Here is a 21,113-nt window from a genome sequence, read left to right as displayed (position 1 = left end):
ATGGGCCGTGTTGTTTTTTTTAATCTCCTCATCAGCTGATGCTTTTTCCTTTTTGATCCTGAGCATCTACTGAGATGCTGATTTCACACCCTTAAAGCAGTGAAACCCTTATTTATTAATCTCTAAATAAAATCTCTCAGGAAACCCGCTAGGACTAGTAGAGAGGAACTCAGAGGCGCCTAGGTGCCTTTGCCAAACTTAGAATTGTTCAGGAACAGCGTGAAAACGTGCACCGGTTCCCTTCAGAGGCAGTGATCATGAGTTGAAAACCAAGAAGAAAGATCCTGAGGCCCACTTCTCGCTCCAGCTTCCCTCCACTTTATCAGCTGCTTTTCATGCGACACTTTCTTCAAAATTGTCCTCCTTCGTGGTCTCTACTTCACCTTTCATTTGTTCTCTGCCTTCTTTCTGCCTTTCTGGTCAAAGTCACTCGTGACATCCATGTGCCAGGTTCTAGGAGACTCTTCTCTGCTCTCAGCGGGCTCTCAGGAGCACTCACCCCACCCCCATCAAAGCTCCAGCTCCCACTGGTTCCCGTGACCTCATCTCCTGGTCCTCCCCACCCCCGCTCTTCCTCCTCTGCTCTGCTTCTGAGTGTTGGTGGCCCCCTTGGCTCCGGTGTGTCCGTTGTTCTTAAAGCGTTTGGTCTGTTCCCACATAGTTGCCGGACTCGTGGGGTGAAGCGAGTGCCACCAGAATTTTTCTCATCAATGTGTTACTTGGTCCGTACATGCAAGCAGTAAGTTCTGGTTCTTTTCAAATGCTGGTAATTCGGATCCCCTGATAGAAGTGAGATTGTGCCGTGCATACTCGGCCAGCTCTTAGAGACTGCTCTGTGCCTATTGTGTTCTTCCCTCTTCTCCTCCTGTGGCGCGGCCGCGGGTGTGGTTTCCCACAAGAATAAAAGCACTTTCCTGTTTGAAGTGAGCTGAGTTGTATGTACACACTGAACAGCCCCTGTTCATCTTTCATTTTGGAGTGAAAGTAAAAGTAGTGGTGATCTCGTCCCCTGGTCCCCGTTTGTTTAGCTTAGTCATCCTTAATATTTGATCAAGACTTACCTTTGGATTTCTAAATAAATCTTGTGTTTTTTAACTAATACCTCTTTAAAAATCTGTTTTGAAAAATCTGAAGCACAAAATTCCATTTAAAAGTTACCTGTTTTATAGGAAATGAGGCAACATGATGTGCAGGAACTGAATCGAATTCTCTTTAGTGCTTTGGAAACCTCTTTAGTCGGGACCTCCGGCCATGACCTCATCAATCGTCTGTATCATGGAACCGTTGTTAACCAGGTTGTTTGTAAAGAGTGTAAGAATGTCAGTGAAAAGCAGGTGAATATGCAAGCGTGTTGTAATAATAAGTCATAAGTTCTGATGCACGTAATTAAATTTGTGATCTGTAATACCACAGGAGGAGCAAAGTGTTTATTACTAGAAATGACCTTATCATGTTTTTTTTCTTTTACTCTAACTATACCTCAGTCCTAAATTTGTAATCCACATTTCTTCGTATAAACTGAAAGAAGCAAATGTCTTAAAGCATAGCTTCAGATATTTAGAAAATAAATTTGGGGGATGTTTACAGGTAGAGGTCTGTGTCCTCATGAGAAAGCCAATATCGTGGTTGGTGGGGACAAAAGGGAAGTAATGAAAATAGAGAACAGTAAGGAATGTTTACAGTAACAAACATGTATAATTAAATACTGGATTTCATTTATGAATGTCCTTCAGAAAGTTCATTTATATGTGTGAGCTTATGTTGTCCATTTAATCTCATTGGAAATTAGAAATTTGCTCATGAGATGGAATAATCTCCACTTGCTCTATAAATCTTGTGCAGCACATGATTACATCACTGAACAGTTGTCCCTTAATAAAAATCTCCTTTTTTGTTATGGCAAGAGTTAAAGAAAATTGCTGTGTTTGTATGAGTAAAAAATTAAATACCATTTTCTAAATTTTGCATTAATTACTTTTTTGGATACATATATGTATTCTTTTTCTGCTTTTTATGAAAGAGTTGGGGATAAAAAATACTTTTTGGTTCTTTTTGCCTGTGCTCCTAGAGGGTTTGGTCAGCCTAGTTTGGAAATATTAAGACAATGTGTGTCTGGATTACCATATGATTAACTTAACCATTCTATAATAATTCACAAAGAAATTTTGAGAAAGAAATGTATGAAGGCACATAGTAAATTATCAACATTAACTTTTCATATATACGTATTATAAATTGCATATAAGTGTTGTTTGTATTACTTTAGATTTCCACCATGAATCAGTTAGAACTCATTAGTTTCCAGTCCCTGTAATAACCCCTTACAGTAATGCTAGTGCACACACACACACAAAACTGAATGATTTAAGCATTCCAGATTTTAAGTGTTTATTACTATAAGTAAATTACAATTCAATTGCAGTTGTAGTAGATTCGATGGACTCCTGTTTGCAAAATACTGTCCTCTTAATTTTCATAAAAATACCTCTTTAGGGGCACCTGGGTGGCTCAGTGGGTTAAGCCGCTGCCTTCGGCTCAGGTCATGATCTCAGGGTCCTGGGATAGAGCCCCATATCAGGCTCTCTGCTCAGCAGGGAGCCTGCTTCCCCCTCTCTCTCTGCCTGCCTCTCTGCCTACTTGTGATCTCTATCTATAAATAAATAAATAAAATCTTTAAAAAAAAAATACCTTTTTATCCTGGCTCAAAAAATTTTTTTCTTACGACTTCTTGGTACATCAGCTGCAGCAAAAGAGGAGGAGGAAGTGGGGTTTACACTAGGGACGCTAGCCCTGTCCACGGCTAAGACAGAACTGATAAACACTGCACACTTCTCGGTTCAGATGTGTGTTCAGTGGTTTTAGTTCCTGCTAAAATAGGTTTTATTATAGCTACACCGAACTTAAGGAAACCTGGACGTATTTTAAGCCAAATTATAATTTGATTTAGGATAATTTTGTGTGGTGAATTTCACCGTATCTTATCGGGAGGTCTGTATCTTCATACAATACAGTGTTTTAGGGAAAAGTTATGTTATTCCCAGTCTATGTAGGAGTTGGTGATGTGTTCGCGAACCACTGCAAAATTGTTTTTTCATATTATGTTCGTGTATATTTCAGGAAGACTTCTTAGATTTAACAGTAGCAGTCAAAAACGTGTCAGGTTTGGAAGATGCCCTCTGGACCATGTTTGTAGAAGAGGAAGTGTTTGACTGTGACAACTTATACCACTGTGGGACTTGTGACAGACTGGTTAAAGCCACAAAGGTAAGACAGCTACCTGCCTTCTCCTAGGGGGCCACTTAGTACCTGGTAGCATGAAGGTTTGCCAAGTGAAGTCCGCTTGTATGAGAAAGTCTGGAAGATACACGTGAACCTCTTCATTGGAACTAAGGATTGAAAAGACATTTATATTCTGCATAAATCTGTATTTTTATTTTTTGCGATCAAGAATTTTTTTTAAGGTTTCAACCCAACAGTTCTCTCAATTTCTTTTTGTCCCAGGAAAAAATTTATGTGTACCTCAGTGTTTTGTTTTGTTTTTTACCTCAGTGTTTCTTAAATATATCTTTTTTAAATAAACCCCCTGTATCCTGGCTTTTTGCAGAGTAACATTAGGAAGAAGGTGATAGGGTTTTTATTGCTGCCAAGGAGCTCATCGAGCTTTGCTTTCTTTGCTTACTACCATGAAAACAGACAGCTTTGTTTTCTGTACACGGAGTTACTTGACTGGATAGATACACGCTTCCCAACTAGCTAGTCTAGTATGCCCCTTCTGCCTCCCTCAGTGGGAAATACTCATCTTGCCAGTTAAAGGGCTTGACAGGGTACCACTGGGTTTCTTACTAAAGGATGCGAGGGGGACAACTGTTAGAAACTATTCCACTGCTGCCAGATGATGTGATGGGCTCTCCAGTCCGTGGATAGTGAGCACCCACTTATAGAGCTACCACAAAAGATGGGTCTTTGCAATCATCTGTAACAGAGCACCATTCCTAGAGCTGACAGTTACGGAATTTTCCGTGAAACAGAATGAGGGCCGATTCACATAACATACAGTGTTGATTTAGATCCTGGAGGTTGTAAGTGAGAATGTAGTAAAAAACAGACAAACAAAAAACTCCATGCCTGTAGCTTTCACAGTAGGATTGGGAAACCAGGGTAATTTTACATTGTTTAATGTGTATCTCCATCCAGGCTTTGCCTTGTTGTGACACGCAAATGGAGACGTTTATCTTCTGCTTATCTATTTTGTATTTCACGTTTGGTGTTAAAACTACAATCTAATAAACATGAAATTCAGGAGATGAAAAGTATTAGAAGGATACTTAAACACATTCTTAATTTTGGTTGAACTTAATTTGCACTTTAGTAAAATAAGAACCATTAGCTCAACAAAAGCAGTTTTTGGCATGTACTTTTTAGGTTACTGGTTTAATTCTGTTTCAGTGGAAATTTTTTCATCTCAATACCTTTAAAATTGCATCCTTAATTTCCATTTGGTTGTGACACCTAAAGTAGGTTTTCTTATTCTGAGCAGACTTTTCTCAGCTATAGTATAGATGAGCTCAGGTTTTTTAGATGTATTTTTTTTAACGTGTTGGAGTTACATTGCTGTTTTTTAATCCCCAATTTGTGGAATTGTTTTAAATTTCTCTTTAGGAATGTTAGATACTTATATGTAAGGAAAATATTATAATTAAGGATGATTTTATAGATGGAAAGGATTTTTTTGCCACCCCCTACCCAACATACCATTAGTACTAAGGGGTTGGGGAAAGCTGATGACTTTTAAATAAAAAGCAGCTTCATCTAGTGTTTTGTTTTAAAGCAAGGAAATTTAAAATGCCTTTTTACTTGCTTTCAAGGACAGTCATTGTAAAACTCCAATCAGTGGGTCTTAACATTAGGGGAGTGAGCATGTTTTGAAAGTCTAATGAAAACTGTGAATCTTCTCCCCATAAAAATTCAAGTACGCAGACCATGTAATTTCAACAATTCAGATCCACTGAAATAGGTCCGTAGGTCAGGTGAGGAGCTCCAGTCCTTCAGAAATAAAAGGACCGTGTGCATGCCAGACAAAGTGGAGGCACCAAGGAGGCCAGGATTCACACAGGGAAGGAGCAGTGTTAGAAGGGGGAACACTAGTTACAACACGCTCATCAGATAGCTTTGATTATAGGATATCAACACTAAAAACATAAACTTGGGTTGTAAACTTTTAGTTGTTAACATAAATGAGTCACATCACCTTTGGTCCCATAAAAGAAATGAATTCACATCAAGTACTGACTTAAATCCAGGTTGATGAATTAATGTGCTTGAAGGATGCATTTCTCTTTAAACTGCATCATGGGTTGCTTTTTTATATCTTAAGAAACATTATGTATTCTTTTCTATAACTCTGCTGTTAAAACAACTGTAAATTTTTTTTCTTTCAACAGTCAGCCAAATTACGTAAGCTGCCTCCCTTTCTTACTGTTTCATTATTAAGATTTAATTTTGATTTTGTGAAGCGTGAACGATACAAGGAAACTAGCTGTTACACGTTTCCTCTCCGGATCAATCTCAAGCCTTTTTGTGAACAGGTTTGGACTGTTTTATTGTGAAATTCTTTCTTTCCTCCTCTCAAGACTGAATCTTTTTTTGGCCTGATTTTCGGTTGACTTATTGCAGAATCTTTCAGCCTGGCACAGTTAATATTTTTGAGTTGGGTAATTCTTTGTTGTGGGCTGTATCCCACGTATTATAGGATTTTAAGCCACATCCCTGGCCTCTGTCTGCTCTGGGACAGTAGCATCCCACCCCCAGTAGTGACAAAATATCCAGATCTTACCAAGTGTCCTGTGTCTCCTGGGGGAGAGTGTGGATGAAATCAGTCCCAGCCAAGGACTACTGGTTTCTTATAGTCCTTTTGATTTCCAAAGTATGGATTTGTCCCCAGTTCTTTTTAGTAAACTCTCCTTGAAAAATCTTTGCGAAGAAAACTTAAGAACAGAATGAGAAATGACCCTACATGACTAATTGATGACTATTAATTAGTATTTTGTTATTTGATTTGGATTTAGTTTACATGAGATGGAATAATGAATTACACATCTAGAAAGTGAATAGATAATTGGAATTTCACTAGAATTTATAATCTTTGAGATACAGGAAGGAAAGTTTTGAAAACATTAATTATACAATGTACTTCATAAGCCGTTTCAAAATATTTTCTTGATAATTGCTGTACGTGCCAAGATCAGAGCCATGAGACTGCTGCATTTCTTCTTACAAGTCATTTGTATGTTTATTGAGACCAGAAAGAGCATTTATTAAGTAGCTATTAAGTTTTTTTGTATAAAAATTATATTTTCTTTATTCTTCAATTTGGATGGGCCTTCCTCTACTTCAAGCCTGGTAGCTGAACTTTTTGGGTTTTGTTTGTGTGGCACATACAGAATGAACAGTTTTTCCAGAGTAAGTCAATACACTCCCCCATTTATTGCCTGAATAAAACAGTTCTTGGGGGCGCCTGGGTGGCTCAGTCGTTTAAGCATCCAACTCTTGATCTTAGCCCAGGTCTTGATCTCAGGGTTGTGACTTCAAGCCTTGCACTGGGCTCCCTGCTGGGCGTGAAACCTACTTAAAAACAGCAACAACAACAATAATTTTTTTTCAGCATAACTGAGTTATTCTTCTATAATTTTCCAGTTTTGTTGAGAAATAATTGACAGACATCACTATGTACATTTAAGGTGTACAGGATGTTCGTCTGATTTACATATCTTACGAAATGACCACTCTAGATTTAGTTCATGTGTATCATCTCATACAGAAAAATTTTAGCTCTTCTCAAAGTAGTTTGTCACATTATTTTAACATACTTTGAAATAACAAAATTGAAATAGGTGAACCATTGAGCACTAGCTAAGAAATTGACCGTAGTTTCACTTTTTGATTACGGTATTCACGAAAAAAATTGTCACATTGCCTCTATGTTTATCTCTCTCATCTTTTGCCTGAACCAGACATTTAAAAAATTCTACTTTAGAAGTACAGTGTTTCAGGGAAATAAGTTTCTTAATAATTGGCACCCTTGAAGTGGTGTATTCACATGCAAAGTATCTCTTAACCTAAAGTAGGTTTTGTTTTTTTTTTTAACACCGATATAAGCCTTCATCAGTTGGGTCAGTCATAATTACAGAGCACATTAATTATAGAAAAGATTGATCATAGAAGAAAGAACCTGTTCATCCCACTAAACTGTCTCTAAACAAACAGATAGTATTCATAACTGCTTAATTCTTGTGATGCAGAGCACTGAGTGTCAGGAGGGTGATAGTGGATATGGCTCTGACTCTGAGACCCATGACCATATAGTTGGAAAACAGGACAAATTCAACAGCTAAAGAATACATTTCTAAAGCAGTGTAATAATAGGTATAACACAAAGATGGTTTTCTCTTGCTAAAACTATTGCAGACGCATTGGGGAGCATGTTTTATTAGCACTTTAGAGTACATGATCTTAGCCAAAGTTCCTTAAAGTAACATTTTGTGCGTTTTCCTCTGTAAGAGGCAGAATTTGCTTGGTTGTTATGTGGTATTAGATGAATGACAGTTTTCAGTCTCAGAATTAAAAATATTTAAATTTAAAGCCAATTACTCAAATTTACATAATTTACCCCTAAATAACAATAATAAACAGGTTTCTTATTTTAATAGAAAGAAATTCTTCTCTTTGGTCATGTGTCTTCCCATTTTATGCAAACTAATACTGTTTATGCTCTGTTTCTCATAGAGTGACTCGGATGACTTGGAGTATGTCTATGACCTCTTCTCAGTTATTATACATAAAGGTGGTTGCTATGGAGGACATTACCACGTCTATATTAAAGATGTTGATCATCTGGGAAACTGGCAATTTCAAGTAAGCATAGAAATTAGTTCTAGTCCTACTGTTTTGGTGAGGATCATCTTTTGCCACTTATATATATTTGCCCTAGGAAATGTTTATAGGCTTGGGAAGTTAATATAGTTAGAAGTTTTAAATTTTTATTTATAAATAGTTTCATACTTAGAGAAAAATAACCAGCATCATAGAAACACCTATAGATCCTCTTCACCTGCGTCCTTCAGTTGTTAACAATTTGCCAGATTTGTGCAAACACACACAGTTAACATTATGAGTGCTGACCCATCTGAAATTAGGTGCCTTTACCCCTAAATACTCCGTGTTTGTCTCCTGAGAACAAGGGTGTTCCCTTACATAAGCCTAGATCAGAATCAGAAGCTTGCGCATTGAAATGATAGTGCTCTCTAATGAAGAGTTCACATTCAGATTCCACCAGTTGTCTCATCCAGATCCTTTACAGCATTTTCTTCCCCAATGTAGTGTCAAATTCAGAGTCCTGCATTATATTTAGTTAATATATCTCTTAGGTCTCCTATAATCAACAGCTGTTCCAGGCTCCTCTGCCTCTCATGACACCAGCCAAAGATGATAAAGATTTTCCTCCTATAATATCTTCCAAAAGTTTTATAGTTTTGCCTTTTACATTTAAAACTTCTTAGTCCTTCTGGAATGGTTTCCTATGAATGGTGTGTGATTTTTTTTTTTTTTACCCAGTTGCCCATTACCATTTATTGAATAATGCATTCTTTCCCCACCAATCAACAGTGCCAGTTGTGTTATATCAATTGTTTATTTATGTATGAGTCTTTTTGGGCCCCTCTGTTCTCTTCCATTGTTCTTTTTTCTATTCCTAGGCCAATAGTAACACTGTTAATTTCGGTAGCATTATAATGAGTTGTGGTATCTGGTAGGGCAGATTTCCCTGTGTCATGTCATTCTTCAGTAGTGTCTTGGCCTTTTATTCTTCTGTGACCGTTTCTAGGATCAGCTTGTCAGTATCTACACATACACAACACCCATTCTCAGCAGTAGTAGAGTTTTGAACCAGCATGTATAAGTCAGATATATCTTTTCATATTTTAGAGCTTCTTTAAAAAGTTTTGTAATTTTCTTAAGAATTTGCAGATGTCCTGAGGGAAAGTGCCTCCTGGAAGTCTAGTTCCGATTATTTGCAATGGGAAGAATCAAAGTGTGTTACACACCAAGCCTGAACTCGCAACCAGTTTTCTAACAAGTACCTAAAACACAGTGAAATGTCCATAAGTTACAGACCATCATGGTAGGATGTAGAATGCTTACAACATCTTCCCGATTATCAGATAGGTGGTGGTGTTAACCAGCAGTTGTAGCCCATAAAATAATACAGCTTCTTGGGGTGACAACAGTGTTCTGGGTGCACGTTCTCTTTGATGGCGTTGTTGGCTTTTCAGAACATCCGTCTGCATTTCTTGTGCTCCATCTGTTGTACTTGGATATTAAAAAGTATTTGGATGTTTAAAAAGTCAAACTTTTTGCTTGATATTTACCAGGAAGGTGTTCTGTGGGGCCGTGTCTCAACTTTGTATTTTCTAGACTCTGTGTAGTAGTGTTTGAAATGCAGTTACCATTGGTTTGTTGACTTTATAAACCAGCCATCTTGCTAAACCATCTTAGTTTCAGACATCTTTGGAGAAATGCTGCTTTGTTTCACCCTTTCCAGCCCTTTACCTTCCATTTTGTTTGGCCGAGAACATCATACAAGCATCTCTCCCAAATGCTTGTGCCACGGTTGGGCCAAGACGCTGGTTTCTGGGACACATTCCCAGTCAGACAAAGGGAAGGTCTCCTCCCTCGTCTGGTCTAATTCAGCTCTTGAGGTCTCTGTGCTTAGGTCGAGCAGATTCCCATCATGCCGCCTGTCTTCGCTGCTTTGCACCACTTTTAGAGGTGCTGAGATTTAGTGTCAATCTTTAACACTTAAATATTTGTTTGCAGTTTCACTTTCAAGTCTGTGGTGGAGATCACGCACAGAGGTAGCCTCGTACAGTGGTGAGGTCTCCTGTCTCAAGCGGTGATTCTCTCTTCATGTCTCCATTCTGGGTTGTGCTTCCTTGGACGGATCTGCACGTGTTCACTTCCTCAGAATCACTCTGCTCTTTTCTGGCATCGTCAGGCTCCCCTTCTGGGTCTGCAGTGTGACTCGAGAGGGCAGACAGGTTCTCTGTCATTTGGTTTTGCTCTCCACGCTGCTCCGCTGTTCCTGAAGCTTTGTTACATTAGAGCAGTCAGAAGATTGCTTTCCATTTGCGCTTAGTATATTTCCTTCTTCATGCCTCCTGTGAAGCATCCCATTTGTCCAGTTTTTTTCCCTATTCCGTTCTTCCAGGATCACTGCTTTTTCATCCAGAGCTCTATGGTGCTCAAATAATGAGTAGTGCTTTAAGAATTTCAACTTCAGGGGTGCCTGGGTGGCTCATTGGATTAAGCCTCTGCCTTTGGCTCAGGTCATGATCTCAGAGTCCTGCGATCTAGCCCCACATCGGGCTCTCTGCTCAGTAGTGAGTCTGCTTCCCCCCTTTTCTCTCTGCCTGCCTCTCTGCCTACTTGTGATCTCTGTCTGTCAAATAAATATATAAAATCTTAAAAAAAAAAAATAATTTCAACTTCAGTATGTATACCTGCTAGGCCCTGCTTGTCTTTCTGTTACCATTATCCTGGGAGATTGCTTGTGCCCAGAGACATAGAATTCCATATATTCTAATCACAGCCTGGTATTGTTCTTTCTGCTTACAGTTTGGCAGTTTCTTCTTTCCTTTCAAGGAGCTGTTCCCTGCATTCATGGAGTTCTTTAGCAGGTACCGTCTGCAAAGAAATAACTTTCATGACCCATCAGACGTAATTTTCCCTGGTTTTAAGGCAACATTTCAGGGGCACCTGGCTGGCTCAAGCAGTAGAACATACGACTCCTCATCTCGGGGTCGTAAGTTTGAGCCTCATGTTGGGTGTAGAGTTTACTTTAAAAAAAAAAAATGTTTTTTTTAAATGCAACATTTCTGTCTCCCTTAGTCTGTCTAGAAGATGCTCCCTTTCTTCTAGTATGGACACCATTTCCTATTCAAAATGTGACTCGAGATCTGGCTGCGAAAAGGAGCCTGATCTTTGCTTTCTGCTTCTTTAGAGACCTTTTGCTTCATCGATGGTTGACTGACATTATCTTGCACTTTTGAGGGAGTGGATCAGAGAAGGCTTCACAACAGCTCCCAGGAGGCAGCCCTGAACTCGTCCTACTGTCCCAACAAGGCCAGGGTTGGACACCGGCAAAGCGGAGGAGGACTGGGCCTTGCCTGTTTGTCACCTGCAGTAGTGTGTCAAATAGGGGGCAATGCTGGCCTGCCTCTCCCCTTCTGCCATTTTTACATCTTTTTTTCCTTAATGATGTCTTTAAACTTATTTAACATGCTATTTCATTGGTCTGCTAATTGCAGTCTGATTTAGATATCTCCTGAGTCTTCTTCCTTGTGATTTTATTATTTTAGACTGTAGCCTGGGGTGGTTGGTTTTTTAAGAATGTGATTTACTGGAGTAATTTGAGGGCTGAGTGGAAAGCACCTTCCTCTGAAAAAGTGTTTGTCTCTTCCACATGCCTGGGGTCACTCCAACCCTTAACTTTAAAATCACATCCTGACTTAGTGGTTTTAGAGCCATACAGCTAGTGTGAATTTGGACCACAAACCCCTGTGGGGACCTACTTGTGAGTACAAATCATTACAGATATTTTTCTACCTTCATCTCTAGTATCAAGGTCAAACCAAGCCAGTTCCTTGTTGTCCTTTATTGTGGGGTGAAATTTTTCTAGGTCGTGTTTGTACTGAGAAAGTAGGTAGCTCTTTTTTTCTAGCTGTCTGCTGAAGTTTATCTTTGTGGTATAATTTAAAAGTATATACTTGGGGTGCCTGGGTTACTAAGTTGGTTAAGTGTCCGACTCATGATTTCAGCTCAGGTCGTGATGTCATGGGTTATGAGATTGAGAGTCAGGCTCTGTGCTCAGCGGGGAATCTGCTTGAGATTGTCTCTCCCCATCTCCCTCTGCCCCTCTCTACCTGCTCATGTGTACTCTCACTCTCTCTCTCTCTGTGTCTCAAATAAATAAATATTTAAAAGAAAGAAAGAGAGAGGGGGAGAAAGGAGGGAGGAAGGGAGGGAGGAAGGAAAAGCATATATTTGGTCTTTGTCCCAGGTTCCTGGAATAGAAGTCCTTGAAATTGCATGAGCGATAGGCATGTGTTTTGTTGTTCATAATGAACCCCTTTCAACCACACTTGAGTTCATGCTAATGGAATGACTCTTGGTGGGGTCTAGACATCTTCAGACTGAAGGCTCATCACCAGAGCAAACAACCACATGAATAGAGCGTTTGTGTTTTTAGCCCCAGCTCCTGACCTGTGGAGGGAAGATGGGCTGATGATTGAGTTCTGTCAATCAGTCATGCCTGCATGTTGAAACTTTGATTAAAACTCTAAAGCAAGGGGTGCCTCGGTGGCTCAGTCAGTTAAGCATCTGCCTTCAGCTCAGGTCACGTTCTCAGGGTCCTAGGATTGAGCCCCATGTCGGGCTCCCTGCTTAGTGAGGGAGTCTGCTTCTCCCTCTGCCTCTCCTCCCTCTGTTTGAGTTCCCTCTCTATCAAATAAACAAATAAAATCTTTTTTAAAACCCACGACAACAACTCTGAAGCCAGGACAGTAAGGGAGCTTCTGGACTGGTTGACATATCCACAGGGGGGTGGCCGCCCCTACCCCTTAGAGGAACAGAGGCCCTCAGGACCCTTCCTGCCCTATGCACTTCTCCATCTGGCTGTTCATTGTATCCTTTGTACTAAACTGTAGTCCTGTGTATAAGGTCCTGGGTCTGTGAGCCGTTCCAGGAAATTATCAAACCTGAAGTGGGGATTGTAGGAACCCTAGAATTTGTAATCAGCCCAGCAGAAGTGCAGGTGGCCTGGGACCGCACTTGTGGCTGTTGTCTGAAGTGGGGGCAGTCTTGCAGGACTGCGTGAAGTTAGTATCAGAACTGACCTGAATTGTGACCCCTAGATGGTGTCAGAGGACGGGAGAACTGGTTGTTTGGAACACTAATCATTCGGCTTCGTACTTTGGAGGGTCCTTAGGCTTTGTCTCCCAGACTTGCGTCAGCAAGGTGGGACAGCTGGAGGCCTCAACTCTGGATTTCCTCCCGGTTCCCATTTCACTTGTTCTCTGAGGATTTCCCTGATACTCTTGCTAATTCAGTGTGTGTTTTAAAAAGATGCCTTTGTTTTGTTGTGTTTGCTTATCCAGCATTTTTAGTAATCATTCAGTAGGATGGTTATATTTTGTCTACCGTTTTTATTTTGCTATTTCTTTATTATTTTTGTCTCGTGTCATTAGGTCTCTTCGTATTTATGGTTTTAAGTCAAATGAAAATACTTGGGCAAGATGGCATGTATTAAAAAAATCAATGGAGAAAAATACCTTGTTTTGACATGTTCTCGAAAAGCTTCATAGAGTGGGGTGCAAAGTTTGGACGATCAGGAAATAGAAGCAAGTGCTAGCCAGTGACACACAACATGTCAGGATTCGTAAGGTGCAGCTGAAGTGATGTTTCCTGAGAACCTGTCGGGATCTGCCACATGTGTGTTGTGCTGGGAGTTTATCTGCAGTCCCATTCACAGATAATGCCAGAGAGGTTAAATAACATGGCCGGGTTTAGCCAACCAGAGCTGGAAATCAAAGCCCGGTCTGCTGGATTCCAAGGTCTACATAAGTTATTCCAATATTTTTATCATCATTTCTCCATCTTGAAACTTCCACAGCACAAACATTTCTATTTTGTTAATTACCTCTTAAGCAACAAATTTTTATTACTTTCCTTTCTAGGAGGAAGAGAGCAAACCAGTTGTGAATTTAAAAGATCTCCAGAATGAAGAAGAGATTGATGATGATCCACTGATAATTCTGAAAGCAATCTTATTACAGGTAGAGAGAGATTTTAAGTTGCGTGTGTGTGTGTATTTCCGATATGCACACATATGTGCTCATTGCTAGAACTGCTACTGGTACTAGTCAGAGTCTTACTCCTTTGGGGCTTCCTCTGTGTCTGTTGTTACAGTTTATTTCTTAGAGACTTTCTGGTTATAAAAAATTTCATATTTGTGGTAGAAAATTTGAGGGAAAAAACCTAGGAAATATGTGAAAAGTATAAAATATATACAAGTATAGTTAAACCAAGTACCCAGTAATTGTAACACTTTGGTGTGTATTCTTTACGTTCTGTCTTCTCTGTGTTTATATACATATATTGGCATTGGGTTATAGGGTTTTGGGTATTACTGTCCTTTTAAATAGAATTGGGATTTACCGTATGTATTGTTTTGGAATTTGCCATCTTCCTGTGTTAGCCTTCTACTCTCTGTAGTTCCTGAGGTTATGTCCCCCTTTTCATTCCTAATATTGATATTACCAATAATGTCTCCGCTATATGGCTTTTTAACGTTTGCTTAGCACTGTGTTGTAAAGGTGGTAAGTTCCTTGCATGTGTTTATCCATTCTTACAAAGAGTTTTTCTTAACTCTTTACCACGGACTACGCTGCGTCCTTTAACCACCTTGTTCTGCGGCCACTGTATCAGTCTGCTGGGGATGCCATAACAAAGGACCACAGACTGGAGGGCTTAAACAACAGTAATTTATCTTCTCCCGGTCATGGATCCCAGGAGTCCAAGATCAGGGGGCCAGCAGGTTTGTGCTCTCCTAAGGCCTCCATGGCTGGCACATGGCCACCTCCTTGTGGGTCCACATGGCCTTTCCTCTGTGCCTGGGCACCCTGAAGATCTCTGTGAGTCCATATTTCTTCTTCATATAAGGACACCAGGCAGATTGGCCTAGGACCCACCTTAATGACCTTATTTTTCTTTAAAGACCCTATCCAAATAAAGTCAGAGTTGAAATCTTGAATGTTAAGGAGTCAACATATGAATTGGCTGGGGTGGTGGGGGGGTTGGACACATTTCAGCCCAAAACAGTCACTTCTTACTAGCTTTTAGAACTTGTTTTTTTGGGGAAACATTCAGAAGAGATCTTGATAATCCTTTTTTGCACTTAAATATTTCTTTAAAAATCCCACAAAATAGCAGGAATTTACTCAATCTTAGAATACTCTTTGGATGCTCTTTAAGTGTTTAAATTTGAGGCGCCTGGGCGACTCAGTTGAGTGTTCAGGTCAGGCCATGATCTTAGGGTTGTGAGATCAAGCCCCACATCAGGCTCTTCCCTCAGCAGGGAGTCTCCTTAGGATTCTCTCTCTCCCTCTGCCCCTCGTCCCACTCCTGTGTGTGCATGCGCACTCTCACTCTCTCTCTCTCTTTCTCTAAAATAAATAAGTAAATCTTTAAAAATAAGTAAATGTGTAAACTTTGGTGTAGGAAAGCACAATTCAAGTTTTCTAAACTGAAGCTTAGTCTGCTTCTTAAAAAATTTTTTTATTTTGCAACAGTTATGGTTAATCCACTTACATGTTTGCTGTCTTAGGCACATGTAATTAGATAGAATTCTGTTGGTGCCTTTGAACTCATAAATGTTATAGTTACATCTCATCACATTTTCTTAAATGATTGTTTCTTTCAAAAGGAGGAGAATAATGTAATTCCTGTTGATCAGCTGGGCCAGAAACTCTTGAAAAAGACAGGAATGTCTTGGAACAAGAAGTACAGAAGACAGTATGGACCACTGCGAAAGGTAATAGATGACATCCATATGGGAGGTCCCATACCAGGAAATTATATTATGATCCCTTTGTAACGAAACTTTAGGTGAAGATGAAATCAGTATTTTTATTTAATGGTTAAAGGTCAGTTGAGTTCTTTATTAAATGTCAAGTTACTAAGTAATTTATTATAGAATCAAGAAGTAAGCAGAAAAAGAAGAGGGGAAAGCCTTTTAATACAACAGCAAGAAATATCATGAAGTTCATACCCTGCAGCTCATCATTTATTTACAGAAATGTCTTAGGGTGTTCCCACAGTTTTCCCTTGATCTTTCTTTTACACATAATCCTGTTAATCTTGGTGATCAGTTTTCCTAGACTATGAGATTAGATGCAAAAACTGAACACAAGTGAAACCACTCGACTGAAAAAACACACAGCAACACTTAGTAAACATTTTGGAGCTATTCCTTATAGAAGCAAGGGGCTTCCATACTTCAGTAAGTGTTTAAGTGCGCCTTTTAATTAGACCACACTATGGAAGTGGATGTTGGCTTAATGACTGAGTCCATAGCATAGGTTTTAAGGTTTTCATTTAAAATGATTGGGTCGGGCACCTGGGATGGCTCAGTTGGTTAAGTGACTGCCTTCAGCTCAGGTCATGGTCCTGGATCAATGAATGCTGGGATCGAGTCCCACATCGGGCTCCCTGCTCAACAGGGAGCCTGCTTCTCCCTCTGACCCTATCCCCTCTCATTCTCTCTCTTTTTCTCTCTCAAGTAAATAAATAAAATGCTTGGGTCACTGTCTCGGTATTTTACTCTTAAGTGTGATATTAGCTGTGCAGGTTCTTTAAAAATGCAAATACCCTTTATAAGTTTGAGGGAGTTAGCTTTTTTTTCAATCATTGACTGATAGTTTCATCTTGAATAGAGGTTGGATTTTATAAAATGCTGACTTTTATTATATACCATTTATTCTGTTAATGTGGTGAATTCCACTGACCTTTTTAATGTTGAGCAAAGCTTATATTTCTGAGATAAATCCCTCTTGGTCATGAGCTTTTCATGTATTGCTGCATTCATTTGGCTCATTCATATAGGATTTTTGCTTCACCATTTATGAGAGATGTTAGTCTTTGATTTTCTTTTTTTGTAGTGTCAGATTTTAGTGTTAGGGTTAGATAGGACTCACATGTCGGGAAACACTCCTTTATATTCTTGGAAAGAATTCTCTAAGACTGATTTTTTTTTTCTTAAATGTTTGGTGAAGCTATTGAGACCTGAAAATTTTTTTATTTTGATGCCAGTGTAGTTAACATAGTGTTACTAGTTTCAGTTGTACAGGATAGGGACTCAGCAGTACCATATGTTCCACAGCGTTCATCATGGTGAGTGTCCTAATCCCCTTCACCCCTTCACCGATTTTCTCCATCCCCCTACCCACCTCCCCTCTAGTAACCATTAGTTTGTTCTCTCTAGTTAAGAGTCTGCTTCTTGGTTTGTCTTTTTTTTCCCTTTGTTCGTTTGTTTAGTTTCTTAAGTTCCACATACGAGTGAAATCATGGTATTTGTCCTTCTCTGGTGGCTTATCTCTCTTACCATAATACACAGCAACTCCATCCATATTGTTGCAAATGATAAGATTTCGTTTCTGTTTTTTTTTTAATTGGCTGAATAATATCCATTGTATGTAAATACCACACCTTTATCCATTCATGTGTCGATGGACACGTGGGCTGCTTCCATATCTTGGCCATTGTAAGTAATGCTGCAGTAAACATAGGGGTGCATGTATCCCTTCTCATAAGTGATTTTGTGTTCTTTAGGTAAATATTGTAGTGCGATTACTGGATCATAGGGTAGTTCTGTTTTTAACTTTCTGAGGACCCTCCATATCGTTTCCACAGTGGCTGTATCAGTGTGCATTCCCATCAGCAGTGCAGCAGGGTGCCTTTTCCTCCACGTTCTTGCCAGCACCTGTTGTTTCTTGTGGTTTTGATTTTAGCCATTCTGACAGGTGTGCGGTGATGTCTCATCGTACTTTTGATTTGCATTTCCCTGGTGATGAGTGACGGTGAGCATCTTTTCATGTGTCTGTTGGCCATCCGAATGTCTTCTTTGGGGAAATGTCCGTTCATGTCTTCTGTCCATTTTATGATTGGATTATTTGATTTTTTTGGTGTTGCATTGTATAGTTTTTTGTATATTTTGGATACTGAACCTTTATCAGATATGTCATTTGCAAATATCTTCTCCCATTCAGTAGGTTGCCTTTTAGTTTTGTTGGCTTTTTATTTCGAGGTAGTCCCAATAGTTTATTTTTGGTTGTTTCCCTTCCCTCAGGAGACCTATCTAGAAGGATGTTGCTGCGATCGGTGTCAGAGAAATTACTGTGCTTGTGCTGTCTGCTAGGATTTTTATGATTTTAGGTCTCACAATCAGGTCCTTAATCCATTTTGAGCTTATTTTTGTGTATGGTCTAAGAAAGCAGTCCAGTTTCATTCTTTTGCATGTCACTGCCCAGTTTTCCCAGAACTTATTTGTTTTAGAGACTTTCTCCCATTGCATATTCTTGCCTCCTTTTTCAAAGATTAGTTGACCACGTAATTGTGGATTTATTTCTGGGCTTCCTATTGCATTGAGACCTGACTTTTTTTTTTTTTTCAGTAAGGTTTTGTAATTATAGTTTAAATTTCTTTGCTTGTAGTGTTATTTAGATATTCTGTTCTTGCATTATTTTGGAAAATTGTGTTTTTTAAGGAATTTGTTCTCTGACATTATCCATAATATCAGATTTATTGGCATAAAGTTATTCACAGTATCCCACATTCTCTGTAGTGTCTGTAGTACCTGAAGTTATTTCTTCTTTTTCATTCATAATATTAGTAATCTGTATTTTCTCACTTTTTTTTTAATCAGTCTTGCTTGGGGTTTATCAAGTTTATTAAACTTCTTAAAAAATGAATTTTTGCCTCTGTTGATTTTCTCTACTGCTCATCTGTTTTCTATCTCATTGATTTCTGATCTTATTTTTAATTATTTCCTTCCTTTTTCTTCTGGGATCTCATTAGATCAACTTTTTTCCAGCATGGTATCTCAGTTGTTTTTAAACCTTCCTTTAATACAAGCTTTTAAAGCTATAAATTTCTTTTTAAGGGCTAATTTAACTGCAAACAAATCTGACCTGTTTTCATTATCATTCCATTCAAAATATTTTGTAATTTCCCTCATGATTTTTTGGGGAACTGTGTTGCTTAATTTCCACATATTTGGGATTTCTTTCTATCTTTTTGTTTTATCTGTAAGTTGATTCCTAGTTAATTCCATTGTACCCTGAGAACATACTCTCCATGATTTTAGTTCTTTTGAATTTATTGAGACTTGGTTCACACTTTAGAATATGCTCTGTGTTGCTAAAAGTTCTGTATTCACCAGAAAAGTTATTTTCTGCACTTATTGGGTATATTGTGTTATAAATGTCAATTATGTCAAATTGGTTAATAGCATTTCTTTTCTGTCCTTACTAATTTTTCTGTTTTGGGGTTTTATCAGTTACTGAGTGGTTTAAATCTCTAACCTTAATTGTGGATTTGTCCCTTCCCCCTTTTACTTTGGAAAGATTCACATCATGTACCATGAAGTTACATTATTAGATACACACACATTTTGGATTTTTATGGCCTCCTGATGTACATTGCCCTTCCTTTATCTCTGCTAGTATTCCTTGCCTTAAAATTTACCTCATCTGGTATTAGTGTAACCCTGCAAGCCATTTTATACAAGTGTGTTTCTTGCAAACAGTATGAAGTTGGTTCCTATTTATTTTGCATGGTTGTGATTTTTAAGTAATTTGTTCTTTTATTTAAAGTAAAATTTGGGGCGCCTGGGTGGCTCAGTGGGTTAAAGCCTCTGCCTTCTGCTCGGGTCATGATCCCAGGGTCCTGGGATTGAGCCCCACATCAGGCTCTCTGCTCAGCAGGGAGCCTGCTTCCTCCTCTCTCTCTCTCTCTCTCTCTCTGCCTGCCTCTCTCCTACTTGTGATCTCTGTCTGTCTGTCGAATAAACAAATAAAATCTTAAAAAAAAATAAAATAAAGTAAAATTTGTTGGGGCACCTGGGTGGCTCAGTTGGTTAAGTGTCTACCTTCAGCTCCACTCATGATCCCAGGGTCCTGGGATCGAGCCCTGCATCAGTCTCCCTGCTCAGCTGGGAGTCTGTTTCTCTGCCCGTCCCCTGGCTCGTACTCTCTCCTCTCTCTCTTTCTCTCTCTCTAAATAAATAACATCTTTTTTAAAAAATAGTATAAATTTGTTGGAAATACCACCGTATTATCCTTATAAGGTCCATTGGAGCAGATTTTATGTTCCCTGTTTCATTTCTGCTATTGATCATTTCTGCGTTTTAGCTTTCTTTTCCATCAGTCTTGCCTAAGGGTTTATCTGTTAAACTCTTCAAAAAAGCAGCTTTGTATTTGTTGATCTTCTCTACCCTCTCTGTTTGTTCATCTGTTTTCTATCAGATGACAGTCTGATAGTTTCTTTTAATGAGAATGTTCAATCCATTTGGTTTTAATGCAGTAATGAATATGGTTGAGTTTAAACTTACCATTGAGGTATTTGTTTTTTATTTGCCCCTTCTGTTTTTTGCTCTTTCATTCTTCCTCACCCTTTAGGTTACTCAAGTGGTTTTCAGTCTTTCTACTTTATCTCCTCCGTTGGCTAATATATTGCTTTATTTCTTTAATATTTTTATTCTAGGGATTATACTGTACATAAATCAATATTACCAACTACAAATTAATAGTATACCATTTCCTGAACAGTGTAAGATGCTTACAGTCGTATAACTACGTTTCCCCACTCCCGTCCTGTCTGCTGTTGCCTTTTATTGTACCATTACATGTAAATTCTACTCTATGTTACTTATTTTTATTAATACTATTTTTTGCTTCAAACACTTAGGCAACTTTTAAAGAAATTAGTGAAAAAATAGTGTTTTATATTTATCCATTCTGGTATTTGTTGCTGCTTTTTGCACATTCGGCTGTGCATCTAGTATCATTTTGATTTTGATTGAAATCTTTATTTTGCCTTCAGTTTTTTAGAGGTTGTTTTTGCTGGATATTAAATTCTAGTGTAATAGTTTCCATTTTTTCCTTTCAGCACCTTAAAGATGTCATTCCATTATGTTTTGGCTTCCATTATTTTGGCTCAGAAGGCTAGTGTCACTTGAACATGATGTATCTTTTTCTCTGCCTGCTTTTAAGATTCTTTTTCTTTTTTCTTTGTTTTTTAGCAGCTTAACAATATTGTGTCTCAGTGTGGTACTCTTTATGTTTATTTGCTTTATATTTGCTAAGTTTTTTGTCTATAGCTTGACGTCTTTCTTCAGTTTTGACCATTATATTTCCAATTTGGTTTTCTGCCCTTTATTTCTTCTCCTTCCAGGACTACAGTTACATGTAAATTAAACCATTCAGGGGCGCCTGGGTGGCTCAGCG

General features: G+C 38.8%; 1 protein-coding gene across 8 annotated transcripts in view; it reads left to right on the top strand.

The window, feature by feature from the left end:
- Positions 1-21,113, top strand: part of USP40 (ubiquitin specific peptidase 40) — a 74,553-nt gene that overhangs the window by 6,650 nt on the left and 46,790 nt on the right. For 7 of the 8 annotated variants that reach the window (XM_032857530.1, XM_032857529.1, XM_032857528.1 and 4 more), the window contains 6 exons: positions 1,170-1,334; positions 3,118-3,264; positions 5,442-5,585; positions 7,783-7,911; positions 13,788-13,886; positions 15,536-15,643. In XM_032857530.1, coding sequence (XP_032713421.1) covers positions 1,170-1,334; positions 3,118-3,264; positions 5,442-5,585; positions 7,783-7,911; positions 13,788-13,886; positions 15,536-15,643 — 792 coding nt within the window. The remainder of the gene's footprint in view (positions 1-1,169; positions 1,335-3,117; positions 3,265-5,441; positions 5,586-7,782; positions 7,912-13,787; positions 13,887-15,535; positions 15,644-21,113) is intronic. The other variant, XM_032857531.1, reaches the window with a different exon arrangement.

The sequence above is a fragment of the Lontra canadensis genome, unplaced genomic scaffold (genome assembly GCF_010015895.1).
Source record: "Lontra canadensis isolate GAN:19392208 unplaced genomic scaffold, GSC_riverotter_1.0 scaffold13, whole genome shotgun sequence".
Taxonomy (NCBI): Eukaryota; Metazoa; Chordata; class Mammalia; order Carnivora; family Mustelidae; genus Lontra; species Lontra canadensis.
The sequence above is the reverse complement of the archived record's forward strand: the minus strand, read 5'-3'. Positions and strand labels throughout refer to the sequence as shown.